The sequence below is a fragment of the Pongo abelii genome, chromosome 13 (genome assembly GCF_028885655.2).
Source record: "Pongo abelii isolate AG06213 chromosome 13, NHGRI_mPonAbe1-v2.0_pri, whole genome shotgun sequence".
Taxonomy (NCBI): Eukaryota; Metazoa; Chordata; class Mammalia; order Primates; family Hominidae; genus Pongo; species Pongo abelii.
The window spans coordinates 42,878,651-42,896,146 of NC_071998.2; the positions used below are offsets into that span (position 1 = coordinate 42,878,651).

Here is a 17,496-nt window from a genome sequence, read left to right on the forward strand (position 1 = left end):
GCACCCGCAGGCCCAACACCATGTGGAAGCTGCCAAGGCTTGGGGCTTGCACCCTCTGAAGCCATGGCCTGAGCTGTACCTTGGCTCCTTTTAGTCATGGCTGGAATGGCTGGAATGCAGGGCACCAAGTGATGCACACAGCAGGGGGGTCCTGGACCCAACCCAGGAAACCATTTTTCCCTCCTAGGTCTCTGGGCCTGTGATGGGAAGGGCTGCTGCGAAGGGCTCTGACATGCCCTGGAGACATTTTTCCCGTTGTCTTGGTGATTAGCATTTGGCTCCTCGTTGCTTATGCAAATTTCTGCAGCTGGATTGAATTTCTCCCCAGAAAATGGATTTTTCTTTTCTACTGCATTGTCAGGCTTCAAATTTTTCAAATTTTTATGCTCTGCTTCCTGTTGGAGTCTGCTGCTTAAAAATTTCTTCTGCCAGATATCCTAAATTATCTCTCCCAAGTCCAAAGTTCCACAGATCTCTAGGGTAGGGGCAAAATGCTGCCAGTCTCTTTGCATAGCAAGAGTGACCTTTACTCCAGTTCCCAAAAAGTTCCTCATCTCCGTCTGAGACCACCTCCACTTGGACTTTATTATCTGTATCACTATCAGCATTTTAGTCAAAGCCATTCAACAAATCTCTAGGAAGTTTCAAACTTTCCCACATTTTCCTATCTTCTTCTGAGCCCTCCAAACTGTTCCAACCTCTGCCTGTTACCCAGTTCCAAAGTTGCTTCCACATTTTCAGATATCTTTACAGCAGCACCCCACTGCCTGGTACCAATTTACTGTATTAGTCTGTTTTCATGCTGCTATAAGGACATACCTGAGACTGGGTAATTTATAAAGGAAAGAGGTTTAATTGACTCACAGTTTTGCAGGGCCAGGGAGGCCACAGCAAACCCACAATCACGGTGGAAGGGGAAAGAAACATGTCCTTCTTCAAATGGTGGCAGCAAGAAGAATGATGCCCAGAGAAGGGGGAAGCCCCTCATAAAACAATCAGCTCAGCCAGGCATGGTGGCTCACACCTGCAATCCCAGCACTTTGGGAGGCCGAGGCAAGCAGATCACGAGGTCAGGAGTTCGAGACCAGCCTGGCCAACATAGTGAAACCCTGTGTCTACTAAAAATAAAATGATAATAAAACAAAACAAAACAAACACACAAAAAAACTAGCCAGGCATGGTGGCGGGTGCCTATAATCCTAGCTACTTGGGAGGCTGAGGCAGGAGAATCACTTGAATCCAGAAGGCAGAGGTTGCAGTGAGCTGAGATGGCACCACTGCACACCAGCCCAGACAACAGTGTGAGAGTCCGTCTCAAAACAAACAATCAGCTCTTGTGAGAACTAACTCACTATCATGAGAACAGGATGGGGGAAACTACACCCAAGATTCAATTATCTCCACCTGGTCCCTCCCACAACATGTGGGGATTAAGGGAACTACAATTCAAGACGAGATTTGAGTGGGAACACAGCCAAACCATATCATTTGTTTTGGCTATTCAAGGCCCTTTGCAATTCCATATGAATTTTGATATTAGCTTTTCCATTTCTGCATAAATAGGCCATTGGGATTTTGATAGAGATTGCATTGAATCTGTAGGTCACTTTGAGGAGTTCTGACACTTTAATAATATTAAGTCTCCCAATTATGAACATAGGATATCTTTCTATTTATTTAGGTCTTCTTTAATTTCTTTCAGCAATGTTTTGTAGCTTTCTGTGTACAAAACACTGACCTAGGTTTTCTAGTTTGTTGATGTACCATTGTTCGTAGTATCCTTTTTTTTTTTTTTTTTTTTTTTTTGAGATGGAGTCTTGCTTTGTCGCCCAGGCTGGAGTGCAGTGGTGCGATCTCGGCTCACTGCAAGCTCCACCTCCTGGGTTCACGCCATTCTCCTGCCTCAGCCTCAGCCTCCCAAGTAGCTGGGACTACAGGTGCCCGCCACCACATCCGGCTAATTTTTTTGTATTTTTAGTAGAGACAGGGTTTCACCATGTTAGCCAGGATGGTCTTGATTCCCTGACCTCGTGATCCACCCACCTCGGCCTCCCAAAGTGCTGGGATTACAGGCGTGAGCCACCACGCCTGGCCCATGGTATCCTTTTATAATTGTATTTCTGTAAGGTCATTAGTAATGTTCCCACTTTCATTTCTGATTTTAATAATTTGAGTTGTTTCTCTTTTTCATCTTAGACTAACTAGAGATTTGTCACTTTTGTTGATCTTTTCAAATAATCAACTCTTGGTTTGATTGATTTTCTTTATATTGTGTTCATGATTTTATTTCTCTCTACACTTATCTTTATCATTTCCTTCCTTCTGCTAGCTTTGGTTTAGTTTAGTCTTCTTTTTATAGCTCCTTAAGGCAGAATGTTAAGTTATTTATTTGAGATCTTTCTTCTGTTTAACATAGGTTTTCTATTCTTTTTGCACATACTAAACATTTTTTATCTTTTCTTCCAAAGAATGCTTTGGCGTTTGATGAACTTTTCTGGAATTATTTCAACCTTCTTCACAGTACAACATCTATGATTTTTATAGATTCCCTGTGTGTCAGCAGTGCCACAAAAAGAAATTTTCAGTCCACTAAGAGTTTATGGCTTCAAAGATCTTAGCACTGCCTTGGCCAGGTGTGGTGGCTCATGCCTATAATCCCAGCACTTTGGGAAGCCAAGGAGGGCAGATCACCTGAGGTCAGGGATTTGAAACCAGCCTGGCCAACGTGGTGAAACCCCGTCTCTACTAAAAATACAAAATTAGCCGGGTGTGGTGGTGCACACCTGTAATCCCAGCTTCTTGGGAGGCTGAGGCAGGAGAATCACTTGAACCCGGGAGGCAGAGGTTGTGGTAAGCCAAAATTGTGCCATTGCACTCCAGCCTGGGCAACAAGAGCGAAACTCTGTCTCAAAAAATAAAAAAGAACTGCCTTATAATAACAAAACAAACTACGTTACAGTGGGAGGTGAGTGGTAGAGAAGCTCACAAGCTTCTGGGATATGTCTGTTATACTAGATAGCTTTCAGGGTATCTATATTTTTCCTAGTCTCTCCAAAAAAAAAAAAAAAAAAAATCTCCAGTCTGGGCACAATGGCTCACGTCTGTAATACTACTACTTTGGGACGCCAAGGAGGGAGGATCACTTGAGGACAGGAGTTTGACACCAGCCTGGGAAACATAGTGAGACCCTGTATCTACTAAAAAAAAAAAAAAAAAAAAGTCTGGGTGTAGTGGCTCACGCCTGTAATCCCAGCACTTTGGGAGGCTGAGGCAGGCGGATCACAAGATCAGGAGTTCGAGACCAGCCTGGCCAATATGGGGAAACCCCACCTCTACTAAAAATACAAAAAATTAGCCAGGCGTTGTGGCAGGTGCCTGTAGTCCTAGCTACTCGGGAGGCTGAGGCAGGAGAATCACTTGAATTCAGGAAGCAGAAGTTGCAGTGAGCCGAGTTCGCACCACTGCACTCCAGCCTGGGTGACAGAGCAAGACTCTGTCTCGAAAAAAAAAAAAAAAAGGAAAAAAAATTAGCTGAGTGTGGTGATGCATGCCTGTAGTCCTAGTTACTCAGGAGACTGAGGCAGGAGGGTCGCTTGAGCCCTGGAGTTCCAGGTTAGAGTGAGCTAGAGTTGTGCCACTGTACTCTAGCCTAGGCAGCAGAGCAAGACCCTATCTTTAAAATAAAAAAAAATAAAAAAAAATGATCTCCAGACCAAGGTTATATCCTTTATAAAATATCCTTCATAAAAGGGCCTTAACATGTTTATCCTCACTCAGTAATGACTTTTGGCAGTCATGTAACATCTTGCATCCTTAGTTTCCTCTCCTGTAAGATGTAAGCCCTGCCTATCTCACAGGATTGTTGTAAAAGTGCTAAGAAAATAATAAAACAGATCATCCATACAGAAATGACACTGTGCTTCTTCTGAGCCCAGCAGTAACTGCTGAGCCAGATCAGAGACTCTCAGGCCACATGTGAGGCCCATCAACCTGGTGTCTACTTTCCAACTTTTAAATGTGTTTCCAGATAAATCTCTCTGCTGGGAAACTAATAGGGAAATTCGAGTTAGCCAGAAACTTAAAAAAGACATTAATGGCTGGGCACAGTGGCTCACGCCTGTAATCCCAGCATTTTGGGAGGCCGAGGAGGGCGGATCACCTGAGGTCGGGAGTTCAAGACCAGCCTGACCAACATGGAGAAACCCCATCTCTACTAAAAATACAAAATTAGCCAGGCGTGGTGACGCATGCCTGTAATCCCAGCTACTAGGTAGGCTGAGGCAGGAGAATCACTTGAACCTGGGAGGCAGAGGTTGCCTGAGCCGAGATCACGCCATTGCACTCTAGCCTGGGCAACAACAGCAAAACTCCACCTCAAAAAAAAAAAAAAGACTTTAATGTATGTACATGGTATAAAGTATATAGAACATCATAAATTGTTTCACTTTAACCAGGAACAGTGGCTCATGCCTGTAATCCCAGCACTTTGGGAGGCTGAGGCAGGTGGATTGCTTGAGCCCATTGAAACCGCCTTTGCAAAATTATGACTGAGACAGTGAAAGAGATCTAACTTAGCTGACTCCGTATCTTGCTTCTAACCTCCAAGCTGTCCTCGTTCATTCCTGGGAGTAGGTTGAACTAACTTTGGGAGAAACTTAGTTTATAGTTTAAAACAAAGATGACAACAGCCCTTTCCCAAAGCTGACCTCCTTTTTGCTTGGGAACTAGGTTGCCTTTGTAGGACCAATATTAGCCATAAGATTAAAAATTACAGTTTAGGAGTCATACAGCTGGAGGCTACAAGATTCTGACCCTACCTAAACTTCTCCTAAGATCAGTGCTTGAGATATTTTGCAGACCTTGCACTTGATGAATCAGCTGGTACCACCCAGATCAATAAACCGGCTCATCTGATCTTGTGGCCCCGACCCAGGAACTGACTCTGCAGGAAGACAGCTATGATTACATGTGATTATGGTTCTCACGTGTAGCCTGAAGACGCCCTATGATTTCATTTCTGACCAATCAGCACTCCTGGCTTACTGGCTTACCCCCACCCAGCAAGTTTTCCTGAAAAACTCTGCTCCCCGAATGCCCAGGGAGACTGATTTGAGGAATAATAAAATTCTGGCCTCCCACACAGCTGGCTCTGTGTGAATAACTCTTTCTTTATCTCAGTTCCGTTGTCTTGATAAATTGGTTCTGTCTAGGCAGTGGGCAAGGTGAACCCCTTGGGCAGTTATATCAGGAGTTTGAGACCAGCCTGATCAACATGCCAAGATCTCATCTTTACAAAAAATACAAAAATTAGCAGGCTGTAGTGGTACACGCCTATGGGTACCAGCTGCTCGGGAATCTGAGGTAGGAGGATCACCTGAGCCCAGGAGGTGGAGGCTGTAGTGAGCAGAGGTTGTACCACTGCACTCCAGCCTGGGCAACAGAGCGAGACTCTGTCTCAAAAAAAAAAAAGACTTCCCAACACAGTAGCTAGCATGACATTTTGGGGAAATTACTTAAGATATCTGGCATTTTAGGAATTTGTTAAATCATCTTCTTGGCTAATTCCAGTCACCACATCCCAGTTTCCATTATAATTGTGGATCAAGAAGATCTTCCTTCAGTCTAATCTCTAGAATCCCAGAACCATAGTCTTTAAGATATGGAAGGTTATATACGTTAACTCCTCATTCTATATTACACACACACACACACACACGACATGAAAAGAATTGAAGTAAACTGTTCAAGGTCGGAAACCCAGGTCTCAAGGACTAGGAGATGAGGCTTTATTACTGATGGTCTGTTATCTGTGTGGAATCAGGCTGTGGCTTGGGGCAGTGAGAACCAAGCTTTATGTGTATTTATCAGTCAATCAGACAAAATAAAATTTTATGAAAATAAAATAAAGTGGTCTTATTGAGTCACATAAAAAAAAAGTCACATAAATTGTTTCACTTTAACCAGGCACAGTGGCCCATGCCTGTAATCCCAGCACTTTGGGATTTAGGTTGAACTAACTCTGGGAGAAACTTAATTTATAGTTTAAAACAAAGATGACAAAAGCTGTTTCCCAAAACCGACCTCCTTCTTGTCTGGGGACTAGGTTGCCTTTGTAGGATTAACATTAGCCACAAGATTAGAAATTATGGTTTAGGAGTCATGCAGCTGGAGGCTACAAGATTCTGACCCTCTCTAAACTGCTCCTAAGATCAGTGCTTAGATTGTTTTCCTTATTGATGGAAAAATACCAAGGGAAAAATTGTTACAGCTTTTCATTTAGGTTAGACCACAAGTGCTAAGTAGTAACATGTCTCAGTCCGTGAAGGCTGCTATAACAAAATACAATAGACTAGCTAATTTATAAATAATTGAAATTTATTTCTCACAGTTCCGGAAGCTGGGAAGGCCAAGGTCAAAGTGCTAACAGATTCAGTGTCTAGTAAAGGCCCATCATCTGCTTTAGAGATGGTTTCTCTTGTGTCCTCAAATGGTAGAAGGGGCAAGGCAGCTCCCTTCAACCTCTTTTATAAGGGCACTACTCCCATTCATAAAAACGGAGCCTTCATGACTTATGACTTAATCATTTCCCCAAAGGCCCCACTTCTTAATCCTTTCACATCGAGCATTAGGTTCCAACATGAATTTTAGGGGGACACAAACATTCAAACCATAGCAGAACACAAAAGTACTTTTCTAGTCTTTCCTCCTGAACTCGTAGTTGATGGGCTACATCTGGAAGCCAGGTAGGCTGCTTATGCTTGAAAGGGTGCAAATTGCTTGCCATGATTTAGAGCAGTGGTTCTCAAAGTGTGGTTGCATAGTGGCAGCAGCAGCAGCAGCAGCAGCAAGTGGGGCCTACCTCAAACTGACCTAATTGGAGACCCTGGGAATTGGAGCCAAAGATCTGTGTTTTAACGAGTTCCAGGTGTGTGTTCAAGCTTGCGAACCATTGTTTTGTTTTTTTTTTTTGAGACAGAGTCTCACTCTGTCACCCAGGCTGGAGTGCAGTGGCGCGATCTCGGCTCACTGCAAGCTCCTCCTCCAGGGTTCACGCCATTCTCCTGCCTCAGCCTCCTGAGTAGCTGGGACTACAGGCGCCTGCCACCACGCCTGGCTAATTTTTTTTTGTATTTTTAGTAGAGACACAGTTTCACCGTGTTAACCAGGATGGTCTTGATCTCCTGACCTCGTGATCCGCCCGCCTTGGCCTCCCAAAGTGCTGGGATTACAGGCGTGAGCCACTGTGCCCGGCAAGGAACCATTGTTTTTTAGAGACACTTAGAACTAATCATTATAGTGCTGAGTCATAACTGATTTTTTTTTGTTTGTTTTTTGTTTTTTTTTTTAGACAGGGTCTCACTCTGTCACCCAGGCTGGAGGGCAGTCATGTGACCATAGCTCACTGCAGCCCTTCAAATCCTAGGCTCAAGCAAGCCTCCCGTCTCAGCCTCCAAGGTGGCTGGCACTACAGGCATGTGCCATCACACCCAGCTAGTGATTTTAGAATATAAATGTTACTATGTGTAACTCTTACAAAGGTTTGTATCTGTGACTCCTTTTATAGGTAGGTGAATTTAGGAGCTGCCTAATATAAACCCAAAGTGCCCAATCAGAAGTATTGTAAATGCTAGGCCTAAAAGAGGCAATGAGAGTAGAATTGCTGAAGATGGTCAAAATAATTACCGGTTTATTAAACTATGCAGGAAATACAATGAGAATATCATTTTTAAAAGATGCTAGTATCCTCCAAAATGTAGAGAATATTTGGATTTGTAGGACAATAAAAGATCCTAGCAATATGAGAAGAAAGATGCCAGAATAAAAGGCACAAAAGAATCAGAGACCTGGGGAGGTCTCCTCAGGATAGAGATGGTACATAAAGGCATGCCTTGGAGATATTGCAGGTTTGGTTTCAGACCACCGTAATAAAGTACATATTTCAATAAACTAAGTCGCGCAAAGTTGTTGATTAACCAGCGCATATAGAAGATAACTTTATACTACACTGTAGTCTACTAAATATGCAATAGCATTATGTCTTAAAAATGTATGTACTTTCTTTAAAAAATACTTTATTGTTAAACAATGCTAACGATCATTTGAGCCTTCAGTGACTTGTAATCTTTTTGCTGGTGGAAGAGCTTTCCCTGTTGTTGATGGCTGCTGACTAGTCAGGGTGGTCATTGCTGAAGGCTGGGGAGGCCACAGCAACTTAGTAAAATAAGACAACAATGAAATCTGCTATACCAGTTAACTCTTTTTTTTTTTTTTTTTGAGATGGAGTTTTGCTCTTGTTACCCAGGCTGGAGTGCAATGGTGCAATCTTGGCTCACTGCAACCTCTGCCTGCTGAGTTCAAGTGATTTTCCTGCCTCAGCCTCCCAAGTAGTTGGGATTGGGATTACAGGCATGTGCCACCACGCCTGGCTAATTTTTTGTATTTTTGGTAGAGACAGGGTTTCACCATGTTGGCCAGGCTGGTCTCGAACTCCTGACCTCAGGTGATCTGCCCGCCTCAGCCTCCCAAAGTGCTGGGATTACAGCCATGAGCCACCACGCCTGGTATCAGTTAACTCTTTAAGAAAGATTTCTCTGTAGCATACCATGCTGTTTGATAGCATTTTACCCACAGTGGAACTTCTTTCAAAATGGCAGTCAATCCTCCCAAACCCTGTTGCTTTATCAAGTAAGTTGATGTAATATTCTAAATTAGCTGATGTCATTTCAACAGTGTTCATAGCATCTTCACCAGGAGTACATTCATCTCAAGAAAACACTGTCTTTGCTCATCCATAAGAAACAATTCCAGGTTAGGCATGGTGGCTCACACCTGTAATCCCAGTGCTTTGGGTGGCTGACGAAGGATGACATGGTTTGGCTCTGTGTCCCCACCCAAATCTCATCTCAAATCGTAATCCCCAAAATCCCAAAATCCCCACAATCCCCACATGTTGAGGGAGGGACCTGTTGGGACATGACTGGATCATGAGGGAGGTTTCCCCATGCTATTCTTGTGACAGTGAGTGAGTTCTCACAACATCTGATGGTTTTGTAAGTGTTTGACTGTTCCTCTTTCTACACACGCTCACTCTCTTGCTTGCTGCCATGTAAGATGTGCTTGCTTCCCCTTCTGCCATGATTGTAAGTTTCCTGAGGTCTTCCCAACCATGTGGAACTGTGAGTCAAATTCTTTCCTTTATAAATTACCAAGTCTCCGGCATGTCATTACAGCAGTGTGAAAATGGAATAAAACAGAGGAGAATTGCTTAAAGCCAGGAGTTTAAGACTGGTCTGGGCAACATAGTGAGATCTCATCTCTACAGGAAAAAAATCAGTTGGGTGTGGTGGTGGTGCTTGCTGGTTGTCCTAGCTACTTGGGAAGTTGAGGTGGGAGGATTGTTAGAGCCCAGGAGTCTGAGCCTGTAGTGAGCTATGCTTATGCTGCTGTACTCCAGCCTAGGTGACAGAGTGAGACCCTATCTCTAAAACAAAACAAAACAAAACAAAACAAAACCAACCAAAAAAAAACACCACCTTATCCATTCAATTTTCATCTTGAGAGTGTAGCAATTTAGTCACATCTTCAGGTTCCACTTCTGATTCTACTTCTCTTGCTATTTCTTCCACATCTGCAGTGACTTCCTCCAATGAAATCTTGAACCCCTCAAAGTCATCCATGAGGACTGGAGTCAACTTCTTCTAAACTCCTGTTAATGTCGATATTTTGACCTCCTCCCATGAATTACAAATGTTCTTAATGGCATCTAGGATACTGAATCCTTTATGGGTTCTCAATATACCTTTACCAGATCCATCAGAGGAATCACTATCTATGGAACCTATAGCCTTATGAAATGTATTTCTTAAATACTAAGTCTTGAAAGTCAAAATTACACCTTGATTCATGGACTGCAGAATGGATTTTCTGCTAGTGGGCATGAAAACAACATTAATTTCCTTGTACATTTCCATCAGAATTCTTGGGTAACTAGCTGCATTGTCAATGAGCAATATTTTGAAATGAATCTTTTTTCTGAGCAATAGGTCTCAACAGTGATCTTAAAATATTTAGTAAACAATTCTGTAAACAGATGTGCCATCATCCAAGTTTTGTTGTTTCATTTATAGAGCACTGGCAGAGTAGATTTAATATAACTTTTAAGGGCCTTGCTATTTTTTTTTTTTTTTTTTTTTTGAGATGAAGTGTTGCTCTGTTGCCAGGGTGGAGTGCAGTGGCACAATCTCGGCTCACTGCAACTGCCATCTCCCGGGTTCAAGCGATTCTCCTGCCTCAGCCTCCTGAGTAGCTGGGACTAAAGGCACGCACCACCACCCTCAGCTAATTTTTGTATTTTTAGTACAGACAGGGATTCACCATGTTGGCCAGGATAGTCTCAATCTCTTGACCTCATGATCTGCCTGCTTTGGCCTCCCAAAGTGCTGGGATTACAGGCGTGAGCCACTGCGCCCAGCCGGGACTTGGTATTTTTTGAATGGTAAATGAGCATTGGCTTCAATTTAAAGTCATCAGTTGCATTAGTCTCTAATGAGACAGTCAGCCTATTCTTTGAAGCTTTGAAGTCAGGCCTTGACTTCTCCTCTCTAGCCATGAAAATTCTATGTGGCATCTTCTTCCAATAGAAGGCTGTTTTGTCCACATTGAAAATCTTTTGTTTAGTGTAGCCAACTTCATCAATGATCTGAGCTAGATCTTTTGGATAACTTGCTGTAGCTTCTTCATCAATATTCACTGCCTCACCTTGTACTTTTATGTTTTGGAGATGGCTTCTTTCCTTAAACATCATGAACCAACCTCTGCTAGCTTGCAACTTTTTTTCTACAGCCTTCTCACCTCTCTCAGCCTTCATAGAATTGAAGAGTTAAGGCTTTGCTCTGGATTAGGGTTTGGGTTAAGAGAATGTTGTGGCTGGTTAGATCAGACTACTGCAACTTTCTTAATATCAGCAATAAGGCTGTTTTGCTTTCTTATTATTCATATGTTCATTGGAATAATGGCAAAAGGGCACATGCCCTAGTTGAGTCATTTTCCTTCCAATAGCCTTCCTGGATGTCAAATGAATTTCATTGGCCAGAATTTAGTTACACTGGCCATTCCTAATTGCAAAGGAGTCCTGAGAAATGCAGTCTTTTAGCTAGGCAGGCGCTCCTATGGATGGTGCTTTGGGAGAATGAACAGCAGGTGGCAACAAGCTGCCAATTACCTGTTTATTTTTATTGACGTTGCTTTTCTTTTGCCTCTGTCTCTCTCTTTCTGTCTTCTTTCTTTTCTCTATCTCCTCTCTCTTTCTCTCTTTCTTCCTCCCCTTCTCTCTTTCTCTCTTTCTTTCTTTCTTCCTTTCAGATGAGGGTCTTGATATGTTGCCCAGGCTGGACTCAAACTCTTAGACTCAAGTTATCCTCCTCATGCCTTAGCCTCCAGAGTAGCTGGGACTACTGGTGTACCTCCATGCCTGCTTGGTCTGGTTTTTAAATCTTTGACACTCTGCCCTGAGATTGCGTATTGCCAAAGTTACTCTTCATGTTGTTGCTCTCTTCTTTGGGTTTTACTTTTTTTGTCTGAAGAAACGATATTAATCAAATTTAAAGAGATATGAAAATCAACAGGAAGGCAACTGGAAAAATTATATATATATAATATATATTTTGATGTGTGTGTGTATATATGTGTGTGTGTATATATGTGTGTATATATATGTGTGTGTGTGTGTATATATATATATATATATATATATCAAAAAAGTTAACAAACAACTAATAGGTGGGGCAAAATAAAAGTTTACCCAGCCCCAAGTGCCTGGAAAAAGGATATTCTGAAGGGAAGATTTCAGCTTCCACTAAATGATAAGGTTTTTCCCCTTAGCATTGCAACCTCTCCCAGGGAGGTGAATTATTCTTCTTTAGGTCACTGAGGGACCTCTAAGTGCTTAGCTCTTACGTAATTTTGAAAAACTGAGTAGGCATTAAAGATAATCTTCATGCCTGTTACATTACCCTAGGAAATAATTTACATTTTAGATTACACCTGATTTGCATTCTTTAAATCTCCCTCATTATTACTGGATTATGCTAAAACATTGGCTGCTAGGTCTAAACAATAATGCTTAACGTACTATGAACTTTTTATACTTTCATTCATTCACTCAATAGCCATTTATTAAGTAGTCATTATGTGTTGGGCATTCGGGTTTTTGCTGTAGACACAAAACACAAAGTTCCTTCCCTCATGGAGCTTATATTATAGTGCGTGTGAGGTGCCGTTGTTGAGGGACATACTCATAAACCAGTAAACAAATGAACAAGAAAGTTCCAGGTAGTGAACAGTGCTATAGTGTGACTGAGAGGGAGGGGCTGCTTTAGAAGGGGACGTTTTCCTTAAAGAGCTAAGACATGAATGTGAGACAAAGTCATTGACAAACATGTGATTTACAATGAGCACTTATTTCATGGATTTGAGCTTCTCCTACCACACAAATCATGAAGATTCAATTTTCACTTAAATTAAGTACCAGCAAAAAACTATCAGCTAAAGGTAGCATGTTCAGGAATACTGAAGATTAGATTGTTTACAATATTAGATTTATTTTGAAACACAAACAGCTCCCAGTAGGTGTGGCTTCAAAATGAAATGATTCAGATACCCTCTTTCTTGATCTCTATGCTAATTACTTCTGGGATATGGAATATCTGAGTAATCTCACTTGACTGCTAGAGTATAACATTATCAGCAAACTTGCAAGGGGAATTCTGTGTAAAAACAAATCCATTCTAATTGTTCTTTGAAGAAAAACTATTTTATATTTGTGATTCATGATAAAATCACTCATGTATGGGCAAAGAAAGCTGACAGCTGCCCTGAGCAAAGCAAATTTGATTAGACATTCCAGTGGCTAGAATACATTTATTCATTCAGTGTTTATAATTGAAACATGAATGTTGCTTATCTCCTGCCGTGAATTTAAAACATACGAGACTTCAGATTTGATCCCTGATATGTAAAAAATTCAACAACAAAAACATCAGTCAAGCTTCAATTATAAGTATAGATTTTTGAAAAATTATACTTGATTTTCATTATAACATAATTCTGTCACTAATTAGAGCCAAGTTTGTTTGGATCTCTTCAAAATTTGAAGAGTTGAAATTCCAAAGGCAGAATAACAGCATATGGGAGAAGAAGCTACCAGTGAGATGGCTTCATGTCAAAAGGATGTGCTATCAATTCAGGAACCAATGAACTTTGAAAAACAGAACCATGTATGAGTAATACAGAGTAGAATCTGGACCTGGACAGGAATTCTAGCCTCAGAAAGTGAAACATAGGAGGAGGTAGGAGTGGGTTGGGGGATCTGGGAAGGAATGGAAACTTTCAAGGGTAGTGGAATTAAACAAACTCTATGTCTCTTCTAGTCCATCTGATTCTAAGTGTTCAGAGCATGTGTTCTAAATAATAAAAGTATTATTATTATTATTATTTTTGAGATGGAGTTTCACTCTTTTCACCAGGCTGGAGTGCAATGGCGCGATCTCGGCTCACTGCAACCTCTGCCTTCCGGGTTCAAGCAATTCTCCTGCTTCAGTCTCCTCAGTAGCTGGGATTACAGGCGCATACCACCACGCCCAGCTAATTTTTGTATTTTTAATAGAGACTGGGTTTCACCATGTTGGTAAGGCTGGTCTCGAACTTCTGACCTCGTGATCCGCTCGCCTTGGTCTCCCAAAGTGTTGGGATTACAGGCATGAGCCACTGCACCCGGAGCTTTTTTATTGAGTACCTGCACTAATGAATAAGATAGTGCCTACTTTTAAGCAATTTACAGATTAGCGGGAACCCGGGAGGCGGAGGTTGCAGTGAGCCAAGATCGAGCCATTGCACTCCAGCCTGGGCGATGAGAGTGAAACTCTGTCTCTCAAAAAAAAAAAAAAAAGTATTATTATTTAGAAATTGGGTCTTGCTATGTTGCTATGTTGCTCAGGCTAGTCTTGAACTCCTAAACTCAAGTTAGCCTCCTTCCTCAGTCTCCCAGTGCTGTAATCCCATACAGGTGTGAGCCACCACACCTAGCCTGTGTCAACTAGCTTTTTTAAAACAACTTTACTAAGATATAATTTACATAATCACAAGTTCCACTTATTGTAAGTACACAATTCAAAGATTTTTAGACAATTCAGAGAGTTGAGCAACCATCACACGATCTAACCCATTTTCTCAATGTTTCCGGTGTAGAAACCATTTTATTATTCTAGTACAAAAGTACATGCCAAGCCATTAAAATTGTACAGCAAGTATTAAGGATGCAAAGTGACTCACTGAAAATATATGTAATGGACTTGTACAGGCAACTGCTCTACTGACACAGAAAGAAAGAGAGGGAGGGTGGCTAGAGCCAGTACAGTACAAAGCAATGGTTATCAGCTAGGCCCTAGAGTCAGACTGCTGGGGTTCAGATTCTGGCATCCCTACTTACTTAACTGCCGTCTGGCCTCAGGCATATTACTTGAACTCTCTGAGCCTCAGTTTACTCATCTGAAAGAGAACAGCACCCTACTTTATGGGGTTATGAAGAATAAATGAAATACTATATGCAAGAGGTTCAGTAGAGTCCTGGCACATAGTAAGGACTCAAGAACTATTAGCTGTTTTTACAGTTATCACTGGATGACTATTAAATAGCCTTTCATGAGCCAGACATGGAAGACCACATGCTCTAATTAAATTTATATGAAATTCTAGAAAAGGCAAATCGATGTTGATAGCAGATCAGTGATTGACAGAGGCTAGGGAGTGGAGGTAGGAAATTGACAGCAAAGGGTCACAGAAAACTTTTCAGGATGTTCTATATTATGATTGGGATGTTTTGTAAACACTTGTCATTGAATTACACATTTAACTTGGTGCATTTTTCTGTATGTAAAGTAAATCTGACCTCTCTCCCCCAAACTCTTAAAGATCTAGCTTTTAATTTTCCAGTTATTTTACATGTCAGAAGCAAGGTTCAGTTTGTAAACTCAGCCAACAAATATCTGTTGAGCACCTACTATGTGCAAGACACTGTTCTGGGTGTTGGGGATACAGTCTTGAAGAGGACAGATAGCATCCTACCCTCATGGAGTTTACAGTTCAAGCACGAATTATACACCTATGTTTGGAGTTACAAAATACAGGATGCTATGGGGAGAATACACTGTCCGGGTAGGGGGAGGTAGAGGAGTTCCAAAATGTTTAAATCTCTGTCCCGCGTTTTTTTTCTATTTTTTGAACACAGAAGCAAACAGAGTCCTTCCACCAACTGTCCAGGTGGGTGGTGTGTCAGAGGCCTCTCGGGGACCAGTGACCGTGACCCAAGGCTGCCCTCAGGCCACACCATCTGCGAGATGCGGTGGCCACCTGGCGAGGGAAAAGGACTGGCACCGGACCAAGGGCCAGGTGAATGCTTCCACGGATCCCAGGTGGGGCGCTGCTTTGACCTTGGCTTCGTCATCCCCGCGCTCCCTAGCTTCTTTCCAGGTATGCCCAGCCACCGCAGAAAAGAGGCGGCGGGTAACCTTAGGAAACCCTCCCAGAGGGCGTGCCAGACCGGGAAACTTTATCTGGGAGGTGACTCCACCCATTTGGGCGGGGCGGCCGCCCGCTGGGGGCGGGCAGGGCGAGCCTGCTGGGGGCCGGGCAAGTGGCCCGGCCAGCGGCGCGGCGTCCGGGGAGGAAATGGATGCTGTGCTGGCCTGCCGGCTCCAGGGGCGGGGAAATCGAGTAGCTGCACTCAGGCCCCGCCCGAGACCCGGAGGGAGCGCCGGGCCGTCCCCTTTTTCCCTCTGCGCTGGGCTGAGCCCAGAGCCGAGAGAAGGAGTCGGCTCTGAGTTCTTTGCTTGGTTTTTAGGTGGCAGCAGCCAGAGGAGGAATATGGCGCTCTTAGGCAGCCGAGCGGAGCTGGAAGCGGACGAGGTACAAGCCGATAGGGATTGCGGGCCCGGCCTCTGAAACCCTGGACAGGAGTCCGGGAGAGAAGAGTGAGCCCGGCTGGGACGGTCGAGGCCCCGCCCCCTTGGTCCCCTCTCTGGGGTGGGCGGGCGGGCTCCGGGTGGGGGCGCCCGGCCTTGGTAGGTCTGTCCCCGCTGGAGCTAGGAGGGTCCCTGCGGCGCACCGAGCGGACGCGCTGCCGGGGTTCGGGGCGCCGGCCCTGCGGGTCGTGGGGGTGGAGGACCCATGTCCTGCCGGCACTTGGATGGGCGTGAGGGCGCGGGAGCGTAGGATTCGCAGCTCTGAGCTGTTCCGGGCCGGCCCAGCGACGCCTGGGCTTTACGAAGTCTGACCCTGAAGTCCCGGCACTGGCCCCTGGGTGTTCGTGGAATCATCCCTCGACCTGGGAATCTCACCTTCTATGGAAGTTTCCTGGTGGCAGAACCGAAAGGCTTACGATTGATGAAAAGAGGGGGCAGCCGGAGGAAGAATGAGTAGAGGGGTACCTGCCGCGACAGCAGGGCAGGGCTGCCAGGGGCTGGGGCTGGAGGGCTGTGGTGCTTCCCTCTCCCTCCACGGGGCCGGGACACTTCCCCTAGCAGGTCCTCAGAGTCGGTGGTGGCCGGAGGGAAACCACTTTGAGAACCGACTCCGGCCTCCTTTGGTTTCAACTGTGTTTGAGTAATTAGCCACTCCTCCAGTCGTGGCGCGCCCGGGCCTGAGCACCCAGGGGCTAGCGCTTCCGACCTGTTGATTTATTGACTATTCCTTTCAGCACCTGGCAACTCCAGAGACAGCGCCCTCCCTGCTCTTGAAGTTGAGACCGAGGCTCCAGCAGCAGCCAGCACCCACAGCTGCTGTTGCTGCCATCTTACCTGACTTGAATTGTGCGAGTCGCTGCCTTTAGAAGGCTTTGGTTTCAAATGATGCAATAGTGGACGATCTGGAGGAGGCGGTTAAGATTCCCGTCCATCTCTTTAGTGCCAGGAATCTCCTGACAAGGAATACTATACTTTAAATGTGGTCCGTAATATAAACAAAAACAAAACAAAAACTGAACTACAGCTCCTTTACATGACAGAGAGACAAGAGGGCAAGCCGGGCTGTCCAGACCCTTGCTTACAGCCTGTCCCTTGCATTGAGGGTCCCAAGACTGTAGAGTGAAATGTTTGAATCCCGATCTGTTTGTAGAAGATTTGCTGTGCTTAGAACTATGTAATTCTCTAGATTAGGGCATTGTTGAGGCAGTGCTATTATTAATTAACACTGGGATAATAGGTGTAAACTGGGACTGTTTCGGACATACTTTGACAAATGGTCACCCCAGCTATGCTCACTGCCTACTAGATGAACGGTTGAGATGCATTAGCCGATGAGGAGGGAAGTTAGGTTTCTGTGGGTGAAATTCTGTGTGGAAGTTAGGTTTCAGAGTAGCAGAGAGCCTGGCACACAGATACTTGGTAAATAAATATTTGCTGAATGAATGAAAGACTGCAGAAAAGATGTTGCTTAATAACATCT

General features: G+C 43.9%; 1 protein-coding gene across 3 annotated transcripts in view; it reads left to right on the forward strand.

Annotated features, from left to right (window-relative positions):
• The first annotated feature begins 15,688 nt into the window (after positions 1–15,688).
• The window catches only part of TTC39B (tetratricopeptide repeat domain 39B), a 137,215-nt gene continuing 135,407 nt past the window's right edge, over positions 15,689–17,496 (forward strand). The window contains exon 1 of one of the 3 annotated variants that reach the window (XM_024252637.3): positions 15,689–15,960. In XM_024252637.3, coding sequence (XP_024108405.3) covers positions 15,724–15,960 — 237 coding nt within the window. In that variant the 5' untranslated portion in view covers positions 15,689–15,723. The remainder of the gene's footprint in view (positions 15,961–17,496) is intronic. The other 2 variants (XM_054519844.2, XM_024252640.3) reach the window with 2 other exon arrangements.